At 32.3% G+C, this 26,773-nt stretch overlaps 4 protein-coding genes and 1 pseudogene across 5 annotated transcripts; 1 reads left to right on the plus strand and 4 right to left on the minus strand.

The window, feature by feature from the left end:
• Positions 1-2,044: 2,044 nt before the first annotated feature.
• On the minus strand, positions 2,045-5,681 carry LOC8281279. Its single transcript, XM_002532863.4, has 7 exons — positions 5,342-5,681; positions 5,156-5,250; positions 4,929-5,028; positions 4,696-4,814; positions 3,715-3,901; positions 3,438-3,581; positions 2,045-2,558 (listed from the first exon to the last, which is right to left on the minus strand). The coding sequence occupies exons 1-7, from the start codon at positions 5,564-5,566 to the stop codon at positions 2,268-2,270; spliced, it is 1,161 nt and encodes a 386-aa protein (XP_002532909.2). The 5' UTR covers positions 5,567-5,681; the 3' UTR covers positions 2,045-2,267.
• A 2,014-nt stretch (positions 5,682-7,695) lies between these two features.
• Positions 7,696-10,047, minus strand: LOC8281278 (lamin-like protein). Of its 2 annotated transcripts, XM_015727649.3 has the most exons (3): positions 9,669-10,024; positions 7,848-8,204; positions 7,696-7,763 (listed from the first exon to the last, which is right to left on the minus strand). In XM_015727649.3, the coding sequence occupies exons 1-2, from the start codon at positions 9,838-9,840 to the stop codon at positions 7,870-7,872; spliced, it is 507 nt and encodes a 168-aa protein (XP_015583135.1). In that variant the 5' UTR covers positions 9,841-10,024; the 3' UTR covers positions 7,696-7,763; positions 7,848-7,869. The 2 variants fall into 2 exon arrangements, with proteins under 2 accessions (XP_015583135.1, XP_015583136.1); XM_015727650.3 differs by having other exon boundaries at positions 7,696-8,165; positions 9,669-10,047.
• Positions 10,048-11,266: 1,219 nt separating this feature from the next.
• Positions 11,267-12,962, plus strand: LOC107262340 (annotated as a pseudogene).
• Positions 12,963-15,430: 2,468 nt separating this feature from the next.
• Positions 15,431-17,579, minus strand: LOC8281276 (lamin-like protein). Its single transcript, XM_015727648.3, has 2 exons — positions 17,275-17,579; positions 15,431-16,069 (listed from the first exon to the last, which is right to left on the minus strand). The coding sequence occupies exons 1-2, from the start codon at positions 17,462-17,464 to the stop codon at positions 15,729-15,731; spliced, it is 531 nt and encodes a 176-aa protein (XP_015583134.1). The 5' UTR covers positions 17,465-17,579; the 3' UTR covers positions 15,431-15,728.
• A 4,201-nt stretch (positions 17,580-21,780) lies between these two features.
• LOC8281280 (chorismate mutase 1, chloroplastic) lies at positions 21,781-26,593 on the minus strand. Its single transcript, XM_002532859.4, has 6 exons — positions 26,243-26,593; positions 25,395-25,617; positions 25,216-25,302; positions 24,590-24,733; positions 22,292-22,384; positions 21,781-22,195 (listed from the first exon to the last, which is right to left on the minus strand). The coding sequence occupies exons 1-6, from the start codon at positions 26,419-26,421 to the stop codon at positions 21,956-21,958; spliced, it is 966 nt and encodes a 321-aa protein (XP_002532905.1). The 5' UTR covers positions 26,422-26,593; the 3' UTR covers positions 21,781-21,955.
• Positions 26,594-26,773: the final 180 nt, after the last annotated feature.

The raw sequence follows: 26,773 nt of genomic DNA on the forward strand, positions 1-26,773 counted from the left end.
GAGAAGAAATGCAAGAAGCAAGTGGTGGAATTAAAATGAAGAGCCAGAGCCATCCCACCCTGTTTCTGCAGGTAAGGTCGCTGTGTTGTGGAGGGCCACATACATTTGTATTTTAATATATATGTGTGTGTGCACAAATTAATGGGTTCCCTTTCTGCTGTTTTTTCATTTAGCAAGCAAGTAAACTGAAAACGTGATTCCAAGTCTCCAACTCAGCCAACGACCCAACAAAATCGACATGAATGATTGTGGAGACCACACCAAATGTGCAAGTTGAGATATTTAATTATTGATTTCTGTTATTCATTCAACAAAATCTAGTTATTGAATGTAAAAACGACTTAGTTTCATAACTATGAAAACGACGCAGTATTATCTAAGAAAAAAATGAGTTTGTGTTAACCTAAATCGAGCTATTCCCTTTCTCATTCATTTTCCTTACTAACGGCCGTTTTTTGAACCCTAATTTATGTGTTTCCCCAAATGTAACTTTTAGCAGCCTTCTATTCCTCCACTAGTAGCCTTCAATTCCTTCTCATCTTCATCTAACTTCTTCAATTACTTAACATTCTAAACCTAAATTCTAACAGCCTTCAGTTCCTCTATTAGCAGCCTTCGATTCTTTCTCATTTTCGTCTAACTTCTTCAATTCCTTATCATTCTAATTTATATCTCTTTTTCCATGTCAAGGTGAAAAGATGTTTGTGAAGCTCCAAGAGAGAGAACTATAAGAGAGAAAGTTATTAGTTCCAAACCCTGATCTTTTCTTTTTATATTCAAACCCTAGACGACTAACCATTGTCCGCCTCACTATTCAGTTGGATGACGAGTAGGAATAGAGCTTTTTTAAGTATATTATGTGGAAACTAAGTTAACAACAATGTCGGCAAAATCATCAAACTGTAAATGTGAGGACCAATTAAGTACAGAATTGAAAGTACAGGGACTATGTAATATGTAATTAATGTACATGGGGCTAAATGAAATAAACTCATATAGTACAGGAATCAAAATAGAAGTCTTCCCATGTATACAAAGCCAACGCATCCATTTGCCTCACCTTTTATCTTTGGTTTTTTTTGGCAAAATATTTATTCACACCCCTGAACTTGTATCAATTAATCAGTTTAATACTTTAACTTTCAATTTAATTTAATAAATATTTAAATTTTACTTTTCCTAATATCAAAAGTTTTTTAACTTTCAATTTGATGTATTTTCATTCAATAATTCACATGTATTGGTATTTAAATATTACTAAAAAAATATTAAAATATCACAAAAATAAATAAATTTAAATATCTATTAGATTAAATCAAAAATTAGATACTAAACTGATTAAATAATTAAAATTCAAAGACATAAATATGCAATTGACCTTTCTTTTGACTTTATATTATTCTGATATTTCATTTAGTACAATGACAGTGACAGGAGGCGGTCGATTAGTATTTTCAAATATAAAAATTAGAGAAGTTTTTTTATTTTTGAGTTTTTTTTCATCATGTATGAATAAAACAATTACTTATATGGTAATCTATAGCTCATTGAACCTCTAATTGAAAAAAAACAATAAATAAATAAATATTATTTATGTCTATTTCTTCATTCATTTCATTTAAAACTTCCTTTTTAATTAACAGCTAACTACTATTATCCGGTAAATAGAAATATAACTTATGAACAAAAAGCTTTAATCAAACCATGGTAAGATTTAAAGTCCCATTTGTCATGACCTCTTAGAGTAGAGATTATCAATTATTTATTTTTAAACCTTTTTCTTAAGTTAACTTTGAAAGAAATAGTAAGTCCAGGAGGCTGAGAAGAGCAAAGGCTATAAAAAATTTAAAGCTGCAATCCTTAAGTATACGTGTCTGAATCTGGATTCATACATTTATTTATCTGCTGAGAAAAGAAAAGAAATGGACCAAATTCTTGCACAGTACTAAATAGCTTATCCTAAATCACCCCCAGCACAACATTACTCATAGTAACACAAGCAATGAACCATTGACAGACATGCTAGATTCTAAACCTCAAATAATTTCTCAACAAACATGCCTTTCTCTTTTATAGAAACTTGGAAATCTCGTTGCCCACCTAGTTCTAGAAAAATCCTGAAATACAACTGAAAGAATATGCATCTTATCTCATGCTACAGTAATGGACTTCTGCTTCTTCCATTCTGTTTTATACATCAATTTGAGCATATAAATTTCTATATCATATCTGAAAATCACTTTGACAATGATGCATAAAGGTGAAACTTACAATTTAATTTCGGAAAAATAAGTTGATGAGACAGCCAAGCCTTCTACATCATAAGTTCTAACTAGTCTTTGTCTCTTGCCAGGAGACTCAAGCCAGCAGAATTCCAAATGAAATGACTTGGATTCTGCAACACTTTTCGCAATATCTGATGGGCATCCCATGTACATGCCTCCTGGTAATAAAGTAATTTGATATCCTCCTTCAAATGTTACCAAGTCATCTGCCATGGTACCCGTCCAGTGCACATTAATTGTAACATCACCTCCACCAGACGTGGAAGTAATATCCTGGCAATTTTTGTTCATATGAGAAGGATTAAGATTCTGGTCCTAAATGAACTTACTGTAAATAACATCAAAAGCATGTAAAACAATCAAATGATTCATATAATTCGCATTGTATATGCATGGTGAATACAATTTTATAAGCATCAGGTATAGTATTCATCACCCCTAGCACAAACAGCTGCAAAAGTTAAAAAGCATTGTACATGTATACATGCAGGTATCATCCAAGCAGAGATCATAACCTCCCGTGAGAAGAAGCAAAAGAAAAAATTGAGAAAAATAAAGATTGAGACTAGAAAGCAGTATAAGAAGGTTGCAGAATTTAGAATCAGAAGGTCATGTTTGGCTCACTTGGGATTGGGAATTCTTGGAACATAGCTTTGTTTTCTTGTTCGGTACACAAGGAATGCAAACTTTTTAGGCCATTTTTATATCCAGATAACTTTAACACAAGAGGGAAGGAAATCTATTTTTTTGTATACTTTACAAGTTTATCATTAGGTTCTATTTAGTTATGCCATAAATTAAATTGCAACAGGAGACATCCAGTTCCAAGACAAAGCATTGCACTAATTTATTTGTACGCAAGACTTTTGCTGAGGTACGGCATTAATATATTTACTATGCACATACCACAAGATATTGTTCAGTTATACCAAACATTAAATTGCAATTAAATTCTTGACATCCAGATATCCATTCCAAGACAGATCAAGCATGCCCTAAATGTTGCACCATTGTATTTTGTATGCCAGATTCTTGCTAAGGGACCAATGGCATCAATACTGTTACTATGCACATATGCTCTCAAACTCATTCACTAGTTTCATTCTTTCCTTTCTCTCCCGATTCCAAGAAGGCAATTGGAGTAATAGATACCTGGATCAGATGACCCTTATCATCCATTTCGAGCAAAGCTACTGTATCAGCTTCAGTCATTGTTGATCCATAAACACCACTGCGTTTGGTTATAGAATGGCCTTTCCACTTACCAAGAAATGGCAGGATCCTCGTTGCACTATCCTGCATCAATAAAAGAAACCTTGTCACATACACTTAAGAGATTTTTAATGTTCAAAAGATTCAGAAATTCAGTGATTGACTATCAAAAGTTTCCCTTATCAGTAAACCAGTTACAAGTTACAACTGCACTTACAATGTTACTGTCAAGTGAAGGATGAGAAAGGATCCTATCACCTCTATCCTCAAGAAAAACAAGAAGCATTTCTAAAACACCTCTTGGGTCCATGATATGAAATGCTCTTGCTCGTCTATCCTTCTCTTGCGAATATAGGCAATTCTCGCATACAATAGAAGGACGCCGAGAAGGAAGCTTAAGATTTCTACAGGGTAAAGAGAAAAGAGTAAGCAATTAAGCAATTGCATGGAAAATAAAGCTTTTTATGTACATTTGTAAACTCGCATCAGAATATAACGAGTATTCAATTTGTATTATTCTGCACGCTATTTGCAAAAAACAAAGTTACGGAGTTCATAAATAACTTGTAGAACCTTGTTATACAATATTCTTTAACGAATGCTGAGTGAAAATAATTACTTATCCACCAAAATCTGTGAAGCAAAAAATTGGCAGACAGGACAGAATTATTTTAGAAGAACTAATTGGGAAAAAAGCGTGGCCTTTGATTAAATTCTTCCAAGAATGAGAAAAATTGCTTAAATGAGAGACAACTTGCCTGCTAGATTATTCACATGGGTGCTAGGTTGGACCAATCTGGATATGTATACACAAAAGGAAAAAGCTAAATATGATGCTAGGATCATCAGGGCAGCGATGGCAGAACCTAATGAAATTATATCATTTTGGTTTTATCTTCAAGCTCAAAACTCATCTCCTTGGATCCAATGTGAGTAGACCAGGGTACAGTACCTAGTCATGACAGGCTGCCTGGCCTTTGTAACATCTCTGCAGGTTAACTGCATATTTCCAAAGATTCATGCCAGCTTATGCTTAGCCTAAAGTCAACTAAAAGAACTCCACAATGCACAGTACCGAAATTTCTAATTTATTCCCACACTGTTTTAGAAAGTGCAGGTTTAGTTGTGCTAGTATTGGAAAACTACATTCGTTTGCTCCTACACAATAATATATCCTTTTGAAGATAGAAACACTCACCTGGGTGATTCTTCTCCAGTATCATCTTCCCCAAGAACTCCTTGCCTTAGTACAGTTTCAAGCATGCCAGCAGTCTGGTACCTTAGAGCAAAAGCCCTCTCATTGGGAAAAAAACCAATCTGCAGACTAATCATTATGGATATTCAATAGAATACATGGATAAGAAAAGGGTAAAAAGATGGTTCCTTTACACGAGAAAACTGTTAATAATTTCAAGCGTTGGGCAAATTCACCTGTTGATATTTATCGACAGTGAACATATTGGTTTCCTTAATCTTGTATTCTGCCCATTGTGGCTCTTCATCATATAATGGTGGTTGTTCTATATACAGGCTACGAATTGCGACATACAAGCCACAAAAATTTCAAATTTAAGGAACAAAAAAAAAAATTGTAATTTTAAAGACTGTCAAATTCAATCCTTTCATAATCAAACAAAAACTGCACCAACCATACATACGTTTGAATGAGACTCATGAGTTCATCTTCTCCGTAAGTAGTAACAGACAGCTTTGTATTCACTTTTTGCATCAATTTTCCACGCAGATCAAATTGCTGCAAAATCAAATAAAAACAATTCCATTCAGTAACAGAAAACAAGTAATTGGGTAAAATAAGTCTAAAGCAAAGAAACGGAAATGTATACATGGAAAGAGCCAGTCCATCTGCCTTCATTGAGTTGAAAAAAGCGGTGAAGATTATCAATGGAGATGCTTGGTTTTGAATCGTCTTGTTGCTGTTGGATACCACTCGTAGAGAAAGAGTTGGTGGATCGGGTTTTCAGGATCCGAGAAGTGGATGTCTGGGTCAAGAATTTGGGTCGAGTAAAGCATTGTGTATTTAATCGTGGAGGGAATACGACGGAAGCCATGGAGGGAGATTGAATGTTACTCAGTGTTCTTTTCTTATCTATACATAACTGATTTTCTTTTTCAATTATTATTATTTAGGATATTATTAGTAGTATTAGCCTTTTTTTTTTAAATACGTGGTGGATTTTTATTTTCCTATCCACATAGAAGAAAAGAAAAGAAAAGAAAAAGTAAATATCATATATTGAAGTTCTGGACATAATGAAAAATGAATTAATAAAATTGAATTTTAAAATAACAGTTTCAATTAGTTATTGAACAAGTTTTTCTATTAATTTTCTCATTAAGGTGGATGATAAATTAGTTAGAAAAATACAATAAAATTAGTATTTTAGAATAAACTTTATTCTTTGAAATGCCAAGTCTTTCAAATCATAAATAATTATCATTTCATTTCATTTTATTTTGCATATTCAACTTACTTTATAATTCCAACAGTAGATTGAACCGTATTTGATTAAAGTGTTGTTATCAGTATTGCTAGGAACTATTATTGACAACTAGTAGTGCTCAATGTATATTTAAGATATTTTTAATAATTTATTAGTATTATTTTATATATTTAATATTGTAAAATATATATTTTTATTTCACTTTAGTTTTATTGTCTAATTTTAGATAATAATAACAATAGAGAGAGAATATGAACTAAATATTCATAAATGAACTTTAATTGGATTACGAATGCTTGAAATAAAAGCATGTGGAGTACTAATTTTATAGACCTGGTCAAAAACACAAAGCCCACGAAAATAATTATTTTTAAATTATTTATTTCATTTAGGATAGTTAAGAGAATAACTACAAAAGTATTGTGCTTGAAAAAGGACTTTGGAAAAAAAAAATTTACAAGTGATAGAGAACAGCTAAACAAGAAAAGACATGTCTATTATTCTCTCTGCAAATTCTTTACAGTTCATTTTCTACAAACGCTTAGTTAATTCTTTTATAATTGTTTTAAAGATCAAAGAGAGTGATTGCTAAATATAAATTAGATTAAATATTATTTTATCATATAGTTTATATTATTCTATCTATTTATTTATTTATTTTCTGGTTAATCTAATTTCTTTTATAAATTTTAAATTATTTTTAAAACATTGGCTTAAAGTGTTTAGATTTATTTTTAGTGTTCTTGTATGATAGTTGGTTTCAAGACGTGGAGAGTGAGGATTAATCTATCTTCATACCTTGAGAAATTTTTAAATTTTGAGGGAGCTTTAATTTTTAATTTTTTATTTATTATATCTTTCTATTTAATTACAATGACTGTTGTGTTAAATATGTTAGATTAATTTCCACAAGTGTTTTAATTTAGCTTTTTACTTGTGTATGAATCTCATTTATTATGAGTCTAAAGAATGATTTCCTTACCTTCAGAACTTTATTAATTAGATCTATTATTATTAGTTGACCATCATATGAATTTAATAATAATATTTATTATGAAAATTCTTAGGTTAAAAATATTAAAAACACTATTTTTATTTTAATTTATATTTGTATAAGAAATCTTGGTTGCATCATTAGCTTGAGTGACTTAGGAAAAAGTACATCACCTTCTCATTCATTAGATTTAGACTTAAGGGAAAATATGATAATTACTGAGTATAAGCTAGACTAAATACTATTTTATTATATAGTTTATATTAATCTATCCATTTGCATATTTATTTTTTGATTAATTCAATTTCTTTTATACATTTTTAAATTATTTTTAGATTTATTTTTAGTATTCTTGTGTTGGTATTTATAATATATGTTCTACAGTTTCTTGTGAGATCGATCTCGTAGTGAACTTGCTCGTACTATCATTCGGTTCGTAAACTTACGAGTACTAAATTTTAGACATCAATAACTAGTTAATAATTGTATTTGATAAATTTATCTATAGTTGTTCGTCTTTATATATTTAATGATTAATATAGATATCAAATTTAATTGTTCTCTTTTTTTTAAAGTATTATATGTGTTATTTTTGCAAAAAAGTTTTATTAAAGAAAGAATAGAAGATATTTTATTTCAATATATAATTACTGTTTTTAAGAGATATAAGAAGTATCTTAAATTATTATTTATTTATAAAAGATTTAAATTAAATTATTATAAATTAAAATTAGAAAAATAATAAATAAAATTAATTCAGTCACATTAACGCTTCCATTTCATATAAAACTTTCACACTGAAAACAAGATCTGTCAAGAAAAAGGCAAAGTTAAAGGAAAAGAAAAAGAGAAAAAAGAACAAGAAAAAGAAAAAGAAAAAGAAAATCCTTGAACCTCTATGTCGAATGGAAATGGACTATGGTTTGAGGAAGACAACCCAAGCTAAAGCCACATAAAACGAAACGGGCAGAATCATCGTATATGTGCAAGTACTTGAAGAAGGAGAATCACTTTTGGCAGGTGGTGCAGGGGCCGGAGTGGGTGCAAGTTCTTCAACGGAGATGGCTAATTTCATTCCATTCCAGCAGTATCCGCCGCTGCTCAGGAAGTAATATGGCCTAGCCTCTTTCAGTTGATAAACATCCCTGCCACCCCTGGTTACATTGAATATGAAGCCTTGGTCATTGCAGTCCTCATAACTTGTCTGGTTTACTTCCAGGACATTGAAGTAGTGCTTGTCAAACACAAAATCTTTGGACAGTAGCATAAGATTTAGCAACAAAATGTTAGTTTCATATATGTGGGAGTTTTAATGTTTAGGTAGAAATTTAATAATTTTAGTATGAAAACCTGCTGCAGACAGTATCATATTAATCTTAAGAGCTAGCTAGCTAGCTTCATCACTAATTACATGTAAATATGTAGCAGATCAGATGATATTACAAGTTAATTTTTCAGTCATTCATGCTAAAGCTTGATATATAACATTAACCCACTGGTCCAAAAAATAGAAGCACGTTAATAACAATATGGACGGATTCATAATTCTCCTAAATAAAGTAAAATCATTATCTGGCCAGTCTGCATTTGGATACCCTAATGCAGCCTTTCTGAAAAGAGTTGCCAAGAGTGAGAGACCATAACCAATTTAATCAACTGGTAGTATGTTGAATCTGAAATTTCTCAATTAGAAGAAAAATGGTTTTGAACTGTTAATCTGAATGAACATAATTATTGATACATGAAGCTAATATGGGGGTCCGAAGAATTACTACACTCTACCCGGTCTCCAAAGCTGTCCTAGTGTCTGGAGTGATGAATTTTCTTGTTTCTTTGGCTTGGTGGATTCCCTCATTTTCTGGTTCAATAGGCGACCCGCACTCGGTTTATATAGTGAGTCTTCAATGCAGGCTGCCCGGGTTCATAAAAGATTTTCATCTGTTGTGTTTTTCTGATGGCGTACCCCAGTAGTGTAGCTATTAGTCGATTCAACTCGTCTATTATAATCGGAACTAGATGACTACGAATTCCTCCCTTAGTGCTTGTTGATAGCTGAATTCTCCTAATAGTAGATCGGCTATCTTCTCAATAATGTTTAAAAATAGTGTAATGATTCTGTCCATCAAGTCAGCTAGCGCCTCTTACAACATCGTTTTTAGAATAGCACCAAATCGAAACTAAAAATTCACTATGTCTTCGAACCCCACTGCATAGGTCAGGTCAGTACAGCCAAAGTAACGGCAATGACTATCAATCTACTCTTCTATTCTATCAAATACAAAAATTCCAGGGCTCAAAGGAAGTCATTCCACATGGATCCCCCTATTCTATCCATGATCCTGTTGTTATAGTTATACCCTATTCTATCTATTTTTGAATCTCCTTGCATTTGAGAAGAAAAGGCTGTTTGGGAGATTAAGTGCCTAGCCCTCGCCTTAGATGGAGCAAAGCAGAGTTAATTAGGCAATGAACAAGCATCTAATTTACAGCATAGGAGGTCAGGAATTCCAACTGGGTCGGCCTCTATTCTTCTTAATTTTTCTCTTAAACGATAAAAAGAAGGATCTAAACCCAAAAACAACAAAGAAACAATACACATTTTTTAGATTTATGAGTGTTCCTCACAAATCTCAAAGGACTTCCAATATGTAAAAAGAAAAAGAAAAACACCATATGTGCATATATATAGAGAGAGAGGGGTATATGTATACTTACATAGCCAATCACCAACATAGAAATGATTATGCCGCTGATTCAACCATTCAGTATAGTTATAATCAGGAATCCATCCTCTCTCTCCAATCTTAAGAAGCCTACTTTCTGCACATTTAATCATCACCGCCATTGCTGCCATAATCATACCCGCAATTCTTCTCTTCCTCTCCATTTCTCTGTGTCTGTATAATTTCTTTCTTTCGATCTCAAGAACTAGCTACGCCTTATATATATGTGATGAAGATGACAGGGAGTGTAAGTTTATTTAGTTCTGCATGGTCATACGTGCTTTAATAGTCAAAAAATGAAGTTTTGGTAAATTGAGTTGGCATGTCAGATGCACTTTGGCAGTAACATCTTATGTTACCTAGTATTTCTTTTGACCTATATCTCGATCTACGTGTAAAGCATCATAGTCTCATGTTACCGATGTCAAAATATTATTTCAAAAATTTTAATACAATTTTATATTTTAGACTCGAGCTTTAAATTTTTGTCATTTTACCTATACATTCTTACATTAAAATATAAATATTAGATAAACTTTTTTTATTATGCAGTTCGTTTCGTAGATAAATTTAATAAATATAAAATATATTAATTAATTATAAATAATTTTTTATTTCATATAATTTGGTAGATAAATTTATCTAAAAACTTATACAGATGAGGTAAAGGTGGGATTTTACTCGTGAGGTAAGGATATGCTTAATTTAATTATAAAACATGTGGCAAAATAGTATTGGTTTTTGTGTGCCCAACGGTTAGGGAATCGTTCAAAGCAGTTACGCAAATCGAATTATGGTCTGCTATATCATGCCAGTTATTCAGCTGATAAATTTCGTAACCAATAAATTGGAGGATTCTTTTCATAGACTAACATAAGTTCAATCTTAGTAAATTATTTTGATGAGACTTTTATCAAAATAAATTGGCTATATTATATACATTTAATATATCTCAATTAAATATTTTCTGTCTAAAATCCTAGCCAATTGTAGACTTTATTTTTTTGTCGTACACTGTTTTTTTTTTTTTGCCGTAAAAAAATAACCAATTTCAACTATTCCCGAGATATTTCTTTTAGTAAGTTTTTTTTTCGGTAATTAACTCATGTTTTCATCTTATTTATATAATAGCTAAATCTCTTATATTTCTTTAACAATAAATTTGAAAAAATAAATGACAAATTAAAAATGTATTTAAGATGACTCTATAACAATTAAAGTTTCAACACTCGGGGATGAATCAGAACCTTTTAATAATAAAAATAAATTTATTTAGTTAAAAATTCATTTAAGATCTTATATTAAATTTATTTATTTTAATTGTTTATTAATCTTATTGATGAAATTTTATGAGTCTTTTGTTTTGTCTTCCATTATCAAAATTTGTTTTTTTTATGACATTTTATTTATTTTTCTTTATAGAATTTATTTGTGTTATGTTATGGGAATTTTATCTTTTGTTCTAGAGTTTGTTTATTCTCTTTACTATTTTCTATATTAATATATCAATTTTGCTTTCCTTTGCTCGGGTTGCTTAAGAATAAAGGAGTCTGGTGATACTAACCACAACGCTGTAGCTGCCAAGATGCCATGAACGATGTTGGGGAGCTTGTGATTTCCTTCAAATTTGTACTGCCTTGCGTTGTCATTGTCATGTCATTGTCGGCAATGGATTTGTTGATCTTTCTTCACCTTTTAGCCATGCTCGGCTTAAATGCCCCGCTGGTACTAAACCTTCGTCACTTATATCTAATTGGTACCAAACCTTCAATTTGTTTCTTTTTGATACCACTCTTATTATTTCTGTATCTTCCGCCAGTACCAATGAGGAATCCGACACTTATTTACTGATGTGGTTGCCGGATTTATGAAGGATAACACACCACTTGCCACATATGTTGCTGACTCAACAAACAATTATCCAACTTAGCAATTAACAATATCTCACTGAATTAAAATTGTTTAGCTTTGTATGGAATGACGGACTATAGAGTAGCACCGACACTGAATCTATGGAGTGACGACAACGCATTAGTCATGGAAGCCTTTATGAACACCGATCTCTCGGCTCTCTAGCAACCCCAACAATCATCTGCTACTTCCACTTCTACCCTTCCACATCCCAACAGCACTGACCCTAACAGAGCTGCTATTATCAACCAATCTCAGCAGCCTCTCTTTCACCAAGAAACCCTTCAACAGCGCCTCCAGGCCTTGATCGAAGGTGCCAGGGAAAGCTGGACCTACGCTATCTTTTGGCAATCGAGTTATGATTATTCAGGTGCTTCTGTTTTGGGCTAGGGTGATGGATATTACAAAGGTGAAGAAGATAAAGGGAAAAGCAAATCTAAGAGTACCGGCTCTTCAATTGCTGAACAGGAGCACTGTTAAAAGGTGTTACATGAGCTTAATTTGTTGATTTCAGGTCCTACTGCTATCATCGACGATGTCGTTGATGAAGAAGTTACCGATACGAAATGGTCCTTTCTTGTTTCCATGACTCAGTCTTTTGTTAATGGTGGTGGGTTACCTGGTCAAGCTTTTTTCAACGGGAGTTCGGTATGGGTTACTGGGTTAGAACGGTTAGCTTCGTTGTCTTGTGAACGGGCTAGACAGGGTTAGATTTTTGGGTTGCAGACTTTGGTTTGTATTCCGTCAGCTAATGGAGTTGTGGAGCTAGGTTCAACTGAGTTGGATAACTATTTGTTGAGTCAGCAACAAATGTGGCAAGTGGTGTGTTATCCTTCATAAATCCGTCAGCCACATCAGCAAATAAGTGCTGGATTCCTCATTGGTACTGACGGAAGATACGGAAATAATATGAGTGGTACCAAAAAGAAACAAATTGAAGGTTTGATACCAATTGGAAAAAAGTGCAAAGGTTTAGTACCAGCCGGGCATTTAACCCGCCATGCTCACATCTCCCCTCCTCTCTCTCATTCTTGATCTCCCATTAGTAGTAGTGAGGGGAAGAGAAAACTTTCTCTCTCTTTGATGGTATTTGCTCTTCTTCTTCTTTTTTTTTTTTTTTTTACTTACAATGCTTGATAGTTATATTCTTCTCTTCCTAAATTAAAATAAAAATGAGAAAGAGAGATTTCTTCCATTGCAAAAAGATCATGTTATTTTTTTACTTTAGAAATTTTTATTTAGATTTGATGTATATATCTTCATCTCTACACGAAACTGATAGATAATGGACATATATTCATTAATTTTAAATGAATGAGTATCTATCAATCATGCAATACTAAAGTATCACTTTTCTATTAACTATGATGTATACACCAAAACTAAATAAAAATTACATTTTTTAAATCTAATTATAAAAAAATACCTAAACTTTCAACATTTTAATAATTTAATCTAATTCTTTCAGATTTTGCTGTAAAACATCCATGCTTTTAATTTTTTTTTTGAAAATACTCTCCAGCAAAAGAAAACGGTAAATAATACTGACGTGGTTGCTGGACTAAGTTTCTTTAAAAAAAATAATAACTGAGTCAGCTTTGCTGACTCATTAAAGCACACGTAAAAATCTATATGATACGTTTTGATTGCATCGAAGTTTAATAAAATAATAAATACGAGGAAACAAGTAGCAAACTCACAGCAGAATAACATGGAGGCAGCAACTACGACTACCACTAGACCATTCAATCTTAAGATCTCTTCAAATCTCTTCTCATCCTCTTCTTTCCTTTTCTTAAATCATAAAAACCTTGAAAGTGCCAATTTTTCTTTCCTTTTACCACATTCTTCATTAAAGATTCAATCTATAACCATTAAAGCAACATCATCGCCACCAACCACAACAACCCACAAAAACACCCATCCCAATTTTTCAGTCAAACTCACCGCACCGTTTCCGAGTTGCATTTATTAGAATCTTTAACATTCATCCAAAATTTAAAGGTTGTTTAGTAGTAGAATATGATGGTGTTGTTAGGAAAGTATCTGAACTAAAATCTAAAGGCAAAACATTAGTAGTAAAATATGGTGGTGCTGTTATGAAAGTCTCCGAACTTAAAGCATCTGTAGTAAGTGATCTTGTGTAGGTCGTAACAACCTTGTCCATGCGCATATTCGAATACTTCACGTGCAAGAGCAAGATGTCTACTGGTAAAATCAACTATAACATCACCGTGATTTAATCCATCAAATATGCTTTTACCTTGGGTTTATAAGACAATTGATCGAACATCTAATGAGTGTCCCCCTATTGTACAAACAATGTCACTATTTGGGGCGACTTCAAGGGGGGAGGCAAGAATTGCGCCTTTGAATTGTCGTGTAAGGGCTTTGGATGGAGAGTGAGAGAGTAGTCTGCAGAGAGAAGGTGAGAGGCCATAGCAGTTGCGGCTTTAGGTGATGAAAATTGATTCTCTTAATTGATGTTGCTTATATTTTTGGAGGATAAAGATGATCATGATAGTTTGGTTAAACAGATGTATATCAAGAGTGTTAAGAAAAGGGCAAAATGATTAAGATTCTTTCGATCTCTAACTACCTTATGTAAAATGCTTTTAAAAAATCAAATACCCAAATGTAGAAAATGAAATAGTCAAGGAAAGAAAGATTTTTTCTTTTTTTATTAAGAGTTATACTATGTGTTCTGATGAGTCAGTAAATTTTGCTGACTCATTTATCTTTTTTTTAAAGAACTTAGCACAGCTGCCACATCAGCATTATTTGCCATCTTTTTTTCTCAGATAGTATTTTAGAAAAAGAAATATAGAAGCGTGAATATTTTATAATAAAATCTGAAAGCATTATATAAAATTATTAAATTGTCGAAAGTTGAGATATTCTTTAGTAATTAAGTCTTTCTTTTAGCATAAATATAGAGATATAGAGATTTATTAGATTAAATTTCTTTTTTAACTCTAGTTAGTAAAAATAACTTATATGATTAGAGGTTGTATGAGGTATAAGTAGGCTTCACAGTATTATCTTAATCATGTATGACTCTATAATGTCAATTCAGCTCCCATATACTTAATTTTCACCGTAACAGAGAAAGGGTTAACATTGCACTCAATTTTAAAAATTAGAATTATTTTAATAATTTTTAAGATTGGAATAATCTCAGTGATTGGCAAAGTTTTGAAATTTTTCTTTGTTTGTTTGAGACAGTATGTCGGAGGATGATTACTAATTGCTGAATGCTTGCATATACTAACAAGAACTGATAGTACACCTGCATTTAATGGTCTTACTTATGAAGGTATCCAACAATAGGGTTAGACAAGTATGGTGAGAAAATTCCTCCAAATAATAATTAACACCTTTCTAATGTAAATGCAAGGACCATCAAATTAGTAGTTGGAAGCAATTTTGCCAAACTACAAGAGTCTGAATTCGAGGGCGAAAGGATCGGCTCAAACTAGTTATGGCTCTATAAATATTCACCGCTGAAGAAAGTCTATATAATTATGATATCCAATGAAAATTGATATTACTAACCGCCCCTTTCCTTTTTATTGATTAAAAAGAAATAATGTAAACCCAACGTGTGAATACTACCTATCAGAGGAAGCTGTACATCTACTTATGGCAGTGTGGTCTAAACCAAATAGCAATGAAAGTCTTTTGAATATTTCCTAGTTAGTGAAATTAGTAACCAAAATCATTAAGGGCATCCTTGCAATTCCGGAATCAGTGGCCATTTTCAGCACAAAATAGGGTCACCTACCACATGGTGGAGGGCCCCATGTAAACTCATGCATTACTATATAAGAAAAATTAAAATCATGGCACAATTTATGCATTTGAATTCTCCAATAAAATAAATCAAGATAATTCTCAATGTTCTTCATTGAGTGAACATTACACAACACTTCCCCTCAAATTTTCAAATTAACACCATTTACTAATCTTAATCAACACTCTTCCAAGTTTCATGTCAACTCTCAGAATCATAAATTAAACAACACCTCCAAGAAAATAAAATGTGGATGACAGCTCAATTTTCCTTCACAAATTGGTTAAGGGAAATGTCCAAGATGGTGAGGTTTCCTCATAAATAAAACATAGAAGAAAATGCTGAATGCTACCAGATATGGACAAATGCATCCCACAAAGCACCAATGGCAAGAACAGCTGGTATGACATACTGGCCTCTAAGAGTAGAGCATGGAGAGGCACTTTTCTCATTTAAGGGGGATGCTGTTGGAGGGGGAGGTGGGTTTTCAACATGAATAGCTACCTTCATGCCACCAAAACAGAACCCTTTACCACTAATGAAATAGTAGTTGCGAGTCACATTCAGTGGAACTACATCCCTTCCGGCCCCCGTAGTCCAGTTGTGAAGAGGATGGTCTGAGTTACATGTCTCATAATCTGTTTTGTTCACCTCTAACACATTCATCTGGTTCCTGTCATACACAAAAACTGGCAAGAGACTGATGTGAGCTTGAAATTTCAAATAATAAAGGCTAAACATCATTGTTTTGTGATCTTATGCCATGGAGGCATTGATGCAAAGTCTGAGCTTTTACTAATAAAGTGACATCTCAATGTCCAATAAGTTGATGCTAAGTTTGTTGAACTAAATATAAGATCAGAACACACACTTGAAACTTTCCTTAAAACTGGTCTCAGCCATGAAAACCATTACTTAAGGGGCAAAATCTAGCCCATTTTTTTGTGATAAAATATGTGTAGTTCAATTGCAGTGTAGTTATTTATAGCTTATAAGGCTAAATCAACTCATGCTTAAACCAGTCATTAGTCCAAAACATCCACCCAAGAGACAAATGAAGCATAATAGCAGAAGTGACCAAAATGGAAAATTGAGGACTCAGTGATTGCAAGTTAGCAGGTAAGAGCAACCCTTAATTATACCATTCAAAAGAAAAGACATTTAGCAGAATCACCAAAAAGTAACAAATAAATGGCTCAAACAGTGAAGCTAAGGACTTTTTAATTTTAGAGAAAATCTAATGAAGAAAGTTCAAGAAAGGAAACAAAGTGTTTCTTCATTGTGAAAATAAAAGGCAAAACTGCAGATCTGAATTGGCTAGATAACTAGTTAGCAGAGCAATGCATAAAATCAACTAAATCCAAATCTTTATCTTTGTTAGTTTCTGCAGTTTTCACTTAGCAAATCATAACTTTCTCATCTGCTAAACTTGCTATTACTAATTAGTCTTTTTCATATTTCTATTTTAACTTCAATCTCTTCAATTTCTCTCTTGGCATTTTCTCAGCAGCCAAACACTGTTTCCTTCAATTCCCTCGAATGATACATAAGAAACCAAAGATCTAACCACGTAAAATTTTGAAGAAACAAAATTTAAAAATTTAAACAAACTTCTATGAGCAGAAACCTGTCAAGAAAAAGTTTCAAACTAATAGCTTAATCAAACAAAACAATAACTGAGGAAAAGCTCACAACTTTCTAACTATTAGCTCACTCCAAACACAACCCAGAAATGGATCTAACCTACTAAGCTTAGAAATCAATAGAAACGAGCTAAAATTATAAAGCAAATACTGCTCTTTATTATAAACCATGCAAGAAAACCAAGATAGCTAGAAGCAAGAACTAGTTAAGCATAGATCTGAAGGTAAAGAAAGCAAGAAGAAGAACTCACAGAGCCAGTCACCATTGTAGAAATGCTTATCTTTAGCCCAAATAGTATAGTTTACATTAGTATTCCAACCCATGTTAGCTCCTACAGTCCATCTAGTTGCGGACACTTCTGGTGCCATCGCCACCATAAGCACCACTGCTACCACCATCATCACCAAAGGTGAGACAAACCCACATCCTCTTTTCATCATTGCTACTCTCTCTCTTTCTCTCTCTCTCTCTCTCTCTCGAACTGTTTTTCTAGCAGATACTAAGAGACGTTATGCTTTCGTTGGATTTTATCTTGGGTTGGTTTTTAATTTATTATATAGACAGCTCCTACTTATCAAGAAAAGGTTACTTATTTAACTTCTAGCTTAGATCTACAAAACTACCACTAATACTTTATTAAAGAAAATCTCTACAGGGTTAAAATCAAGACAAACATTTAGGGTGAACGATACATAATTTATAATCTAATTATATAATAGTGTTACTTAATGAATGATTTGATTCAGTTTTATTTATAAAAATTAACCATAAATGAAATACATATTACAGGAATTTATCACTTTTATATAAAAATAAATATAAAAAAAATTCTTTTTTTTTTTTATATAATTTGGCTTTTGTATTCTTCAAAATCTTTATGCTTTATGAAATTATTGATATTTAAGCTGCAACTAATTTTAAAGGGTTTAATTTCGTTACTAAGCTAAGGCATGGAATGGAATGGTCAAATTTTGTATTTTTATATATAAATAAATTTAAATAAAACCTTTTTTGATATTTATTTTCTGGAAAAAGGAAAATCTGCTCAAGTCCGGAGAGGGGAAGGCCTTAAGATTTGGACAAGCCGTCACTGTTGAGTTGTCATGTATTTTGATATTTATATTTGCCTTCTTTCCCTTTTTGGGTTCTTCTTTTCCTCCTGATGTATTATTTCTTGGCTTTCAGAACCCACTCGGTAATTAATCTGAAGAAAATAAACTGCATCCACCTGTATTTTGTTAAATATTAATATTAAATATATTATTAAAATTTGAGAAAAGTAAAAATAATATACTGCTCAAATACTCGATAAATATTAATTAATTAATTATGTCTAAGATTTATAAATTATATTTTAATAAAACTAAAAATATTGAAACTTGAAAGGAAAACACATATTTAGCCCATATACTTTACCTCTTTTTGATATTTACCCCTTCCACTTTTATTTCAACACATCGTATCCTTGCATTTCTATCTTCATCAAAATTTAGTCTTTTAACTAATAAAGCGTTAAAATGTAATCTATGTCATTTTCACATTAGCAAAAAGAATTTAGCGTATTCAAGATGGACGGAAACAAATTAACGTTCCCCTTCCAGAAACGTGTTCCACCTCTTTAGTTAGGGTTTACATATAAAGAGATAGAAGAAATCTATTTGAAGCTTATCTTTTTTTGCTTTGTTCAAACGTTGAATCTTTTCTTTCAAAAATTGATTTTCACCCATAAAACAGCGATTCTCGACCCTTGAAACCTTTGTTTCCACCTTCATTTCGTCTAATCAAGCTTCAATTCCTCCATTTATTCCTTTTTCACTTTTATTAGTGCAAATGACTCACCAGCTTGTACTAGAGCTTGGGTTCTTCTAGATCTTAAATCGTCTAGTGCATTTAAGATCTCCTTGACATAATCCATTTGGTGATTACTGAAATTCATTTCAACAAGTTGAAGTCAAAATCTTTCACCAGAATCAGAACTATAATAGCCATTTCCACCTTCCACCTTGCTGCAGAATTAGGTTTCCAGAATTCAAGAACACTTTTCCTTTTTGGTTTAGGCGTAACTAACCGAGCTGAACCGAATATTAACAAGTTTAGATTTGGTTTGTTTAATTCTATAAAAACTCGAGTTTGATTTGAACTTTTATGATGGAGCTCAAGCTCAGCTCGTTTGCAAATAATTAGGCTCGCGAATAGCTCGAGCTCGGTTCAAATTTGATTTATAAAGTGGTTCCATAATGAGAAAAGCTTGAGTTCGAGCTCGTTAAGTACAATTCGAGTTCGAGCTCGAATTTAGGCTCGTTAAGTATTTTTCAGTAATTAAGTTAATTAATAGCAACATCTAAGAAATTATGAAAGTATCATATTTAGCAACAAAATTCAAATTTGCAACAAAAATAATCAATATCAGCGTCTAAAAATATAGCAAAACATAGAAAAATGTATTACTAAGACATCATGAATAATGAAAATAAAGACCAATAATGTATAAAAATTGCAAAAAGACTACTAAACATATCACAAGTCTGTTTTAACTATACTAAATATATCACAAGTCTGTGTTAATTTAAAAAATATATATATTTTTTGTAATAATACCACTTACTATATTCATTTAGATACAATATTTAGTTTTGTTTTTCTACGCTAGTGCTTGGTTAGTCATAACCTATTATATACTAATTCAGGTCTTAATAATAAATAATTTTTATTAAATTAATATAATTAGATGATACATTTAGAATATTTTTAAACATCGTAAAAATATAATTAAATTTTATAATACACAATAATTCATAAGTAAAATAAAAATTATAATAATAAGTCAACTTTATTTTATCTAATTTGAGAAATACTTATTTTATTAAATTGTTATAGAATATATTTGTTTATTAGTTATTATTTTTGTTGAAGTTCTTACTAATAATAATAGCTACATTTAAATATTTTAGTTATATTATTATTATTATTATTTTTTTATTATTATTATTATTATAAATTCGAGCTCGAGCCTATAAACGAGCTTGATCACGAGCCTGCTTGTCGAGTTTATAAACAAGCATGTTCACGAACTTTATAAAAAAGCCAGATTGTGAACTTGTTTGCGAGCTTTATAAACAAGTTGAAATCAAGCTTGCTCATGAGCTAACAAAATAAACTCTGTAAAGTTCGAGCTTGAGCTCGGAGAAACGATCTCAAGTGATCTTTTTATCGATGTGAGCTCTGAATAGCTCGCGAGATAGTTAGTTCATTTACAGCCCTAAGTGTAACTAAGGCTTAAGCATTGGGCAAGAAATGAATTACTTGTTAAAGTTTGTATTTAAATGTATTGGTTAATGGAATTGTTTTGAAATGAAAAATGGTTTCAATGTGTTAGATCTTTTAATAACAAAGTGGTGTCGCTTTTCATTTTATTTATTTTTTCTTTTTATACATCTCATTCATTACATCCTAGTCAATGCTTAAAAAATCTTTAAATTGCATTAAACAACACGTAAACAAGACGCGTTGACGATTTGTTTGCTAAGGACTAAATTTTGATGAAAGTAGAAATGCAATTATACAATGTATAGAAATAAAAGTAGAAGGGGGTAATAGCAAAAAAAGGTAAAGTGCAGGGCCAAATATGTGCTTTTCCAATTTAAAATTCTTATCACATCAATAATCCATGAGTCTCAATTTGTTTATTTCACTATTTAATATATAATATTTCTGAATAAAATGAACATATCAATTTGATTGGTTCCATCAGTAAAGACATTTAAAGAGCTCTCTCTTAAATTTTGAATATAAATCTTAGTTCAATTAAATACGAGCGACCTATGTGATTCTGATTTGAAATGAAATCGATAAGTTTTTAATAGATATATATGAAAATAGATTTTAGAAATTGTCTAATCTGGATATAGTACACTAATTTTCAATTCAACCGGTCTGATTAATCGAACCGAATTTGACAACCATAGTATGAGAAATATCTTATTTACATTGGTAATAAAAGTGGTTATATGCGTTTTTTCTTTTTCACTCTAGATATGTTTAGTTGGAGTTATAACAAAGTTAACTTTATTTTTTTAACCTCACGTCTAGACGAATCCATCCTTAATACCATCATGACTAACACTGGTAGCATCTCAATTCAGGACTCAATTGACTAAAACCTTTAATGCCAACAGTGCATTGATATTTAGATTTTGTTAGAATACATTTCATTAATTTATTGATTTTTTATAATAAATAATATTAACACACTTAGTTAAAAGAAGTATTAGAAAGATATTTTTAAATAGATTAATGTGGACATATAATATTTTTATTGAACTATTTTTTAATATTTTAAAAGTCAGGGACCAATTTTATAAAAATATTATACATCACATCATAAAAACATAAGAACTAAGTGTTAAAACAAATAAAAGTGGAATGACTAACATTTTCCTTTTAAATATAATTTATGCAATGTTATGTCATCAGCAGTTACCACAATAATCACAGGTAACCAGTGTTAAGAGAAACTATAAGACCCTTTTTATAACATAGACAGACACACCACATGGTCAAATTATTGCTCAAAAAATTTATGAAAGCTGCAGCTTTCTTTTGTGGGGTAAAAGTATCTAAGGCTTTGGTTTTGTCACCAAGCTGTGGAACAACAACTCAACCTGAGCACTTCTCAGGGTCACAAGCCCTCAATGGATGCGTCAATTATGCGATTCTGCCTGAAAACTAAGATACATGAAATCACAAGTGGACCAGGTTGTTTGGAAAGCAGCAAAAGATTATGTTTCAATTTGAAACTGGTAACTGTTTGTGATAATCTTTACACAGTAATCTTGCATCATAGCTGTTCCACATGTGTGTATAATTACAAGCACAATGCTTAAACATTCGAATGTCGAAAAGAACATGCTCTGTATAATCATAAACAGAATTTAATCCAACCTCCTCAATAAATACTCAACTTGAACTTCCTTTGTCAGTGGCATGATCCAGTCTCCATATAAATCAGCAACCAAGGTTGTATCTATTTTGTATGCTGGCTCCGTAATTTCATCTTCCTCACAAATTGCAGTCACCTCTTGCCCAAAGGTTTTCGTTTTTATTTCCACTCTCTTTTTGATTGCCTCTTCAACCTTTGTGTATGTCAGCAATTCCATCAACCTATACCTGTCCTGCAAATTTCAGAACTTCCATCAAGTTGAGCATACATAACACGGGTCGCAAATCATGGAAACATTTAACACAATCTCAGTCCACATAGAAGATACCTGTGCTCTAATGGCCGCTTCGTAGGCATCTGGGGAATTGCGAAATTTGGCTTCTGCTACAAATTTTCCATAATGTATTCTTTTTGACAGAACCTGCAATCACAACAATGCACAGGTTTTAGACTATTAATAAACTCAAACTGCAATGCTGGTCTATGAAATAATGCAACGCCACTTGAGACAGAAATATGGGTTTAATGATCAGATCAAGGTTGTCAAAAGCGTGCTTGGACCTTGAAGTAAAGCAAAGAAAGTTGTATTAAAAGATAGCATAATAAGCAATAAAGTTCTGACCAGACTTCTCTACACTCACAGATGCTAACTTTGGCACCCCATTTTTCTTCTTTCTCTGCTGATCGCTTTCAAAAATATTAAATCTTCTTACTTCTACTTTACTTAGTTTCTCTCTTTCAACTTGCCATCTCTCTCCACATTTACTTCTCAGCAAAATTTCCCCCCACCCAAAGTGAATAAGGCTGTTATACCATACTTCCATTATTCCATATACAGAAAATCCGTAACTCCCTTTCTTTCTTTTTGCTTCATCTTCTTCTTCCATACATATCCAAGTCCAGGCCACAACAACAGGCACAAAAAGGTGCCCTATAGACATGTTTCAATTTTCCATGTTTATATAATTATTCAGCTGGATTTAATTGCATTTCATCACATTGAAGTGCTATGAACTTTAAATCATCCACTTGATGAAGAACTTCGCCTATTATGTTTGTACAAAGCAAGATGTTGTACCACCAAACATAATGAGAAAAATACCATCAAATATATGCATGTTGTTTCATCTAATGAGAAAGCAAACACCATCAAACAATGCCGGTTTCACAAATTAAATTAATTGCATGCTTGCAGAATCACAACATCAAGCTATGAATATATCTCAGAATTCACATGCAATCGACATAAATAAAAATTTCATGTATACATACTATTTGAAGAATAGAATGTGGCAAAACTGTTTGTTTAATTATTTCAATGAGGTGCATGTTGAGCTATCTCAGGGCTCAATAAGGACACTTGATATTTACATGTATAAAAGATAAAGGGAATATGCATCTTGAATTTGAGATGGCATACTTTTGGGAATCTAAACTCTTTGAATCCATGCAAAGCCAGGAGAATAGCAAATAGAGTATATACTCCACCCTATAGGCAAAAACCAAGCTATACCCTGAACTTAATAATCTAACAAGTAGTTGCCTCTTTCCATTAGATAGAAAATTTTTAGATGCTCAAATCTAAAATTTACTCTGTTAATATTCTGATTCAGTCAAAGTTGCCACAATGACTGTTAATCATTTGCACCTTTTAATTTACCAATCTATTTGCAATGAAGATTCTAAGGATACAACTCCATCAGAAAAGAAAGGTGCCTTTCACATTTTGTAGAAACAGAATAGACAGAAGTCATGGCCAAATAGGCTTGCTCATAGACAACATAATTTGAAAAAGGAGCCAAAAAGAGGGATAAGAAACTGTTGCTTCATGATCTATAGAGAAATTAGCCATCTGCTTCACAATATTCATCAGTGAATATTATACAGAGTGAGGAAATATAGCAATGATCTCAGATTGGGTGGAGATAAGACCAGAGTAATCCTGACATCAAATCTAAATATTTGCAACACTAGTTTAAGATCGAGGAGGAGCCTATCATTCACCATAGCCAAGATTAGTTGACTGGTTGAAATATATTCATGACTCAAACTCGTGCAACTAAAATGTTACTCTCTGCTGTTTCCCTTGACTGTGGGGAAGAGACAGTGAAAGACCTACTTCTCCAAATACTAGTAGAAAAATGTGCATTTGCAGTCACTATAAAGAGCCAAATGTAATGTAATCAAAACCCTTAGCCCTATGCAGACTAATTATACAATTTGTCAACATCATTGATCTATACATTGCCACAAACAAAAAAGAAGAAGAAAATTACATGTGCATACACGCGCACAAACAAAGACATATACATACATTCATTTCAATATACAAAGTATTTCCCCTCTCAGAAGGAGCAGACTGACTCAACATGTTTCATTGGCAGTTCAACCAGCCTTGATCTAAAATAATGGATAATAGTTCTGGTAGGCAAACAACAGATAGTCATGAGAAAGAAAAATGAACAAATTATTGAGAACTTGAATTGCATAAGCTTCAAATATCAGAGATGATTAAGACAGAACAATTTGCATAAAATTTTAAATCATCATAAGATATCTCCACTGAGGGTGTTCAAATTCATTTGAATTGATCACAGAGATGACTCATCAGTCAAAATTGATTTACCTGCAGGCAGATTGCATCACACACAGCTGTTGATCCAGAATTTCCATCACTTCCATCCTTGACCAATCTTGGGAGAAGATCCCGAAAGTACATGTCCCATACTTTGTTATTTATATTAATTGAATCAGCAAGCGGATGTAGCACCTGATTTACAAGAAGGTAACAGGTTCAATGATGTAGTCAAAGACATTGATAAAGAGTAGAACTCTGCACATACCCAAACTGAGTGAGAGAGTTTATGCTCTCACACGTATTGGATGCAGTAAATTTATGACTGAAAATTCATTTTACTAGAACCTATAAATGACACGTTCTATACTACCAGCATATAATTGTTAAAAAGTTTGTCTGATCATGGCCAGACTATGTTAAACTAGATGGTATTTATAGAGATTCCTAAGATTTACTTAAAAGAATTTTCTCCAGCATGCTCAAATTGGTGCAAGTAAAGGAAACAAAACTCCTGACTTCTTCCATATACAATACTTGTTAGAATAACTGATGCAGTACTAGTTTTCTGAACTGGCAGGTAGATTGAGGAAACTTGCAAAATCTCTTTTTAATAGAATACATGGAGATTAGTACATGACCTAGCATTTAAATTTTTACATCGTCTAGTTCCTTACTTGTGGGTATTGCAGAGGCGGCAATAATGGCTCTGGCAAGTCATCAGGGAAGAAAGGGAGCTCATCCGGGCTCTTGTATCGCCCCACCTAATATAAAGATGAAAACTAAGAAAACCAGAATAAAATTATCATAATATATGCACTCTCCAAGAAGTTGCTGAAGCTGAGGCATAGCATACCTGAGCATGAAGCTTTTCAGTTTCTCTGAGCATGAACTCTACCAAAGAGCCATGAAAGCCATCCATGGCAAAAGCATCAGGGTCATAGGTATCAGCATTGTAACAGTATTGGGATCTCTCCAAAAGGCTAAATATTATGCTATCTTCTTGCCGAATCAAAGAACGTCTTATATTTTCAAGGGTCAGATTCTCACTCTCATCCACCCGTTTCTTCTTTGTCAACCTACAAAGAAAGAAGGCAATATTACAAATTTGGAGACATGGATAACACCCGATAGAAGAAAAATGTCTTAGATGACCAAGTATCTACACAGTTGCAGGTGACATTAGGCTATAAACCTTGCTAATAATGTTTACATGGTACATCAAATCTTTGCTTTGAATTAACTTTTCCAACAAACCACCACCATATCATTGTGCGGGTAGGATATTCAGATTTGATAATCAATAGGCATGACATAGTTTGACAATCTACTTTAATCACATAACCTGCATAATAAATGAAATTAAATATATTCCAATTTTGCCAATAACAAGACATGATCAAGCACGATCCTCATTCCCCTAAGTCCACACGTTTTAATAAATTGAAAAAGTCATATAACTACAATTAACACAAGATTTTTGACAATTGAAATTCCAAAAAAAAAGAATAAATAAATAAAAACTTTCCATTTAAGTTATAAATCATAAACCAACTAAACAAAACCCAAGTTCCATTTGCACAAAGAAGAACACATTCAATACTTAAAAATACTGAAACCACATAAAAACAGAAGATACCCAACAATAGATAGAAGCTGAATTACAAGAATTTTAACCCAAAAAAGAAAAGCAAAAGAACATACCCAATAGAAGAAGCAGATGCTTGAACAGAAAGCATGCATCTTTTTGTAAGCGCAGAGTAATGATTTTGGCTTGGTATGTGAACAAGACAGGAACTTTTCCTCAATAACTTGGATAGTACACGAGAAGAAGGCAGTAATGCAGTAGGGGAGGAGGAAGCTTTCAATAGCTTAGCCTCCATTGTAGAATATAAGATAGAAAAAGAACTATTAAAAGTTCAGAGAAAAGACTACGCTCCAAACACCACAAATAAAGAGACACATATATACATAACAAAGAGAGCTCAAAGCCAAAAGGACCAAAGGAGAGAGAGAGAGGGGGTTGCGTTGGTAGCTTTCGCTGTTGTTGTTGTTGTTGTTGGTTCTGTTGTGATTAGATGACAAAAAGGGGTAGGTAAGTAAAAGTAGCAGTGAGAATTTTTCATGGCCTCCGCTACTTTGCGTCTTACCAAAATTTATCTAATTTTACTGTAATTAATTAATAAAAGTTATATTTTATAAAAGAAAGAATTATAAATTCTGGATGTTCATATT

Source organism: Ricinus communis, chromosome 5 (genome assembly GCF_019578655.1).
Source record: "Ricinus communis isolate WT05 ecotype wild-type chromosome 5, ASM1957865v1, whole genome shotgun sequence".
NCBI classification, from domain to species: domain Eukaryota; kingdom Viridiplantae; phylum Streptophyta; class Magnoliopsida; order Malpighiales; family Euphorbiaceae; genus Ricinus; species Ricinus communis.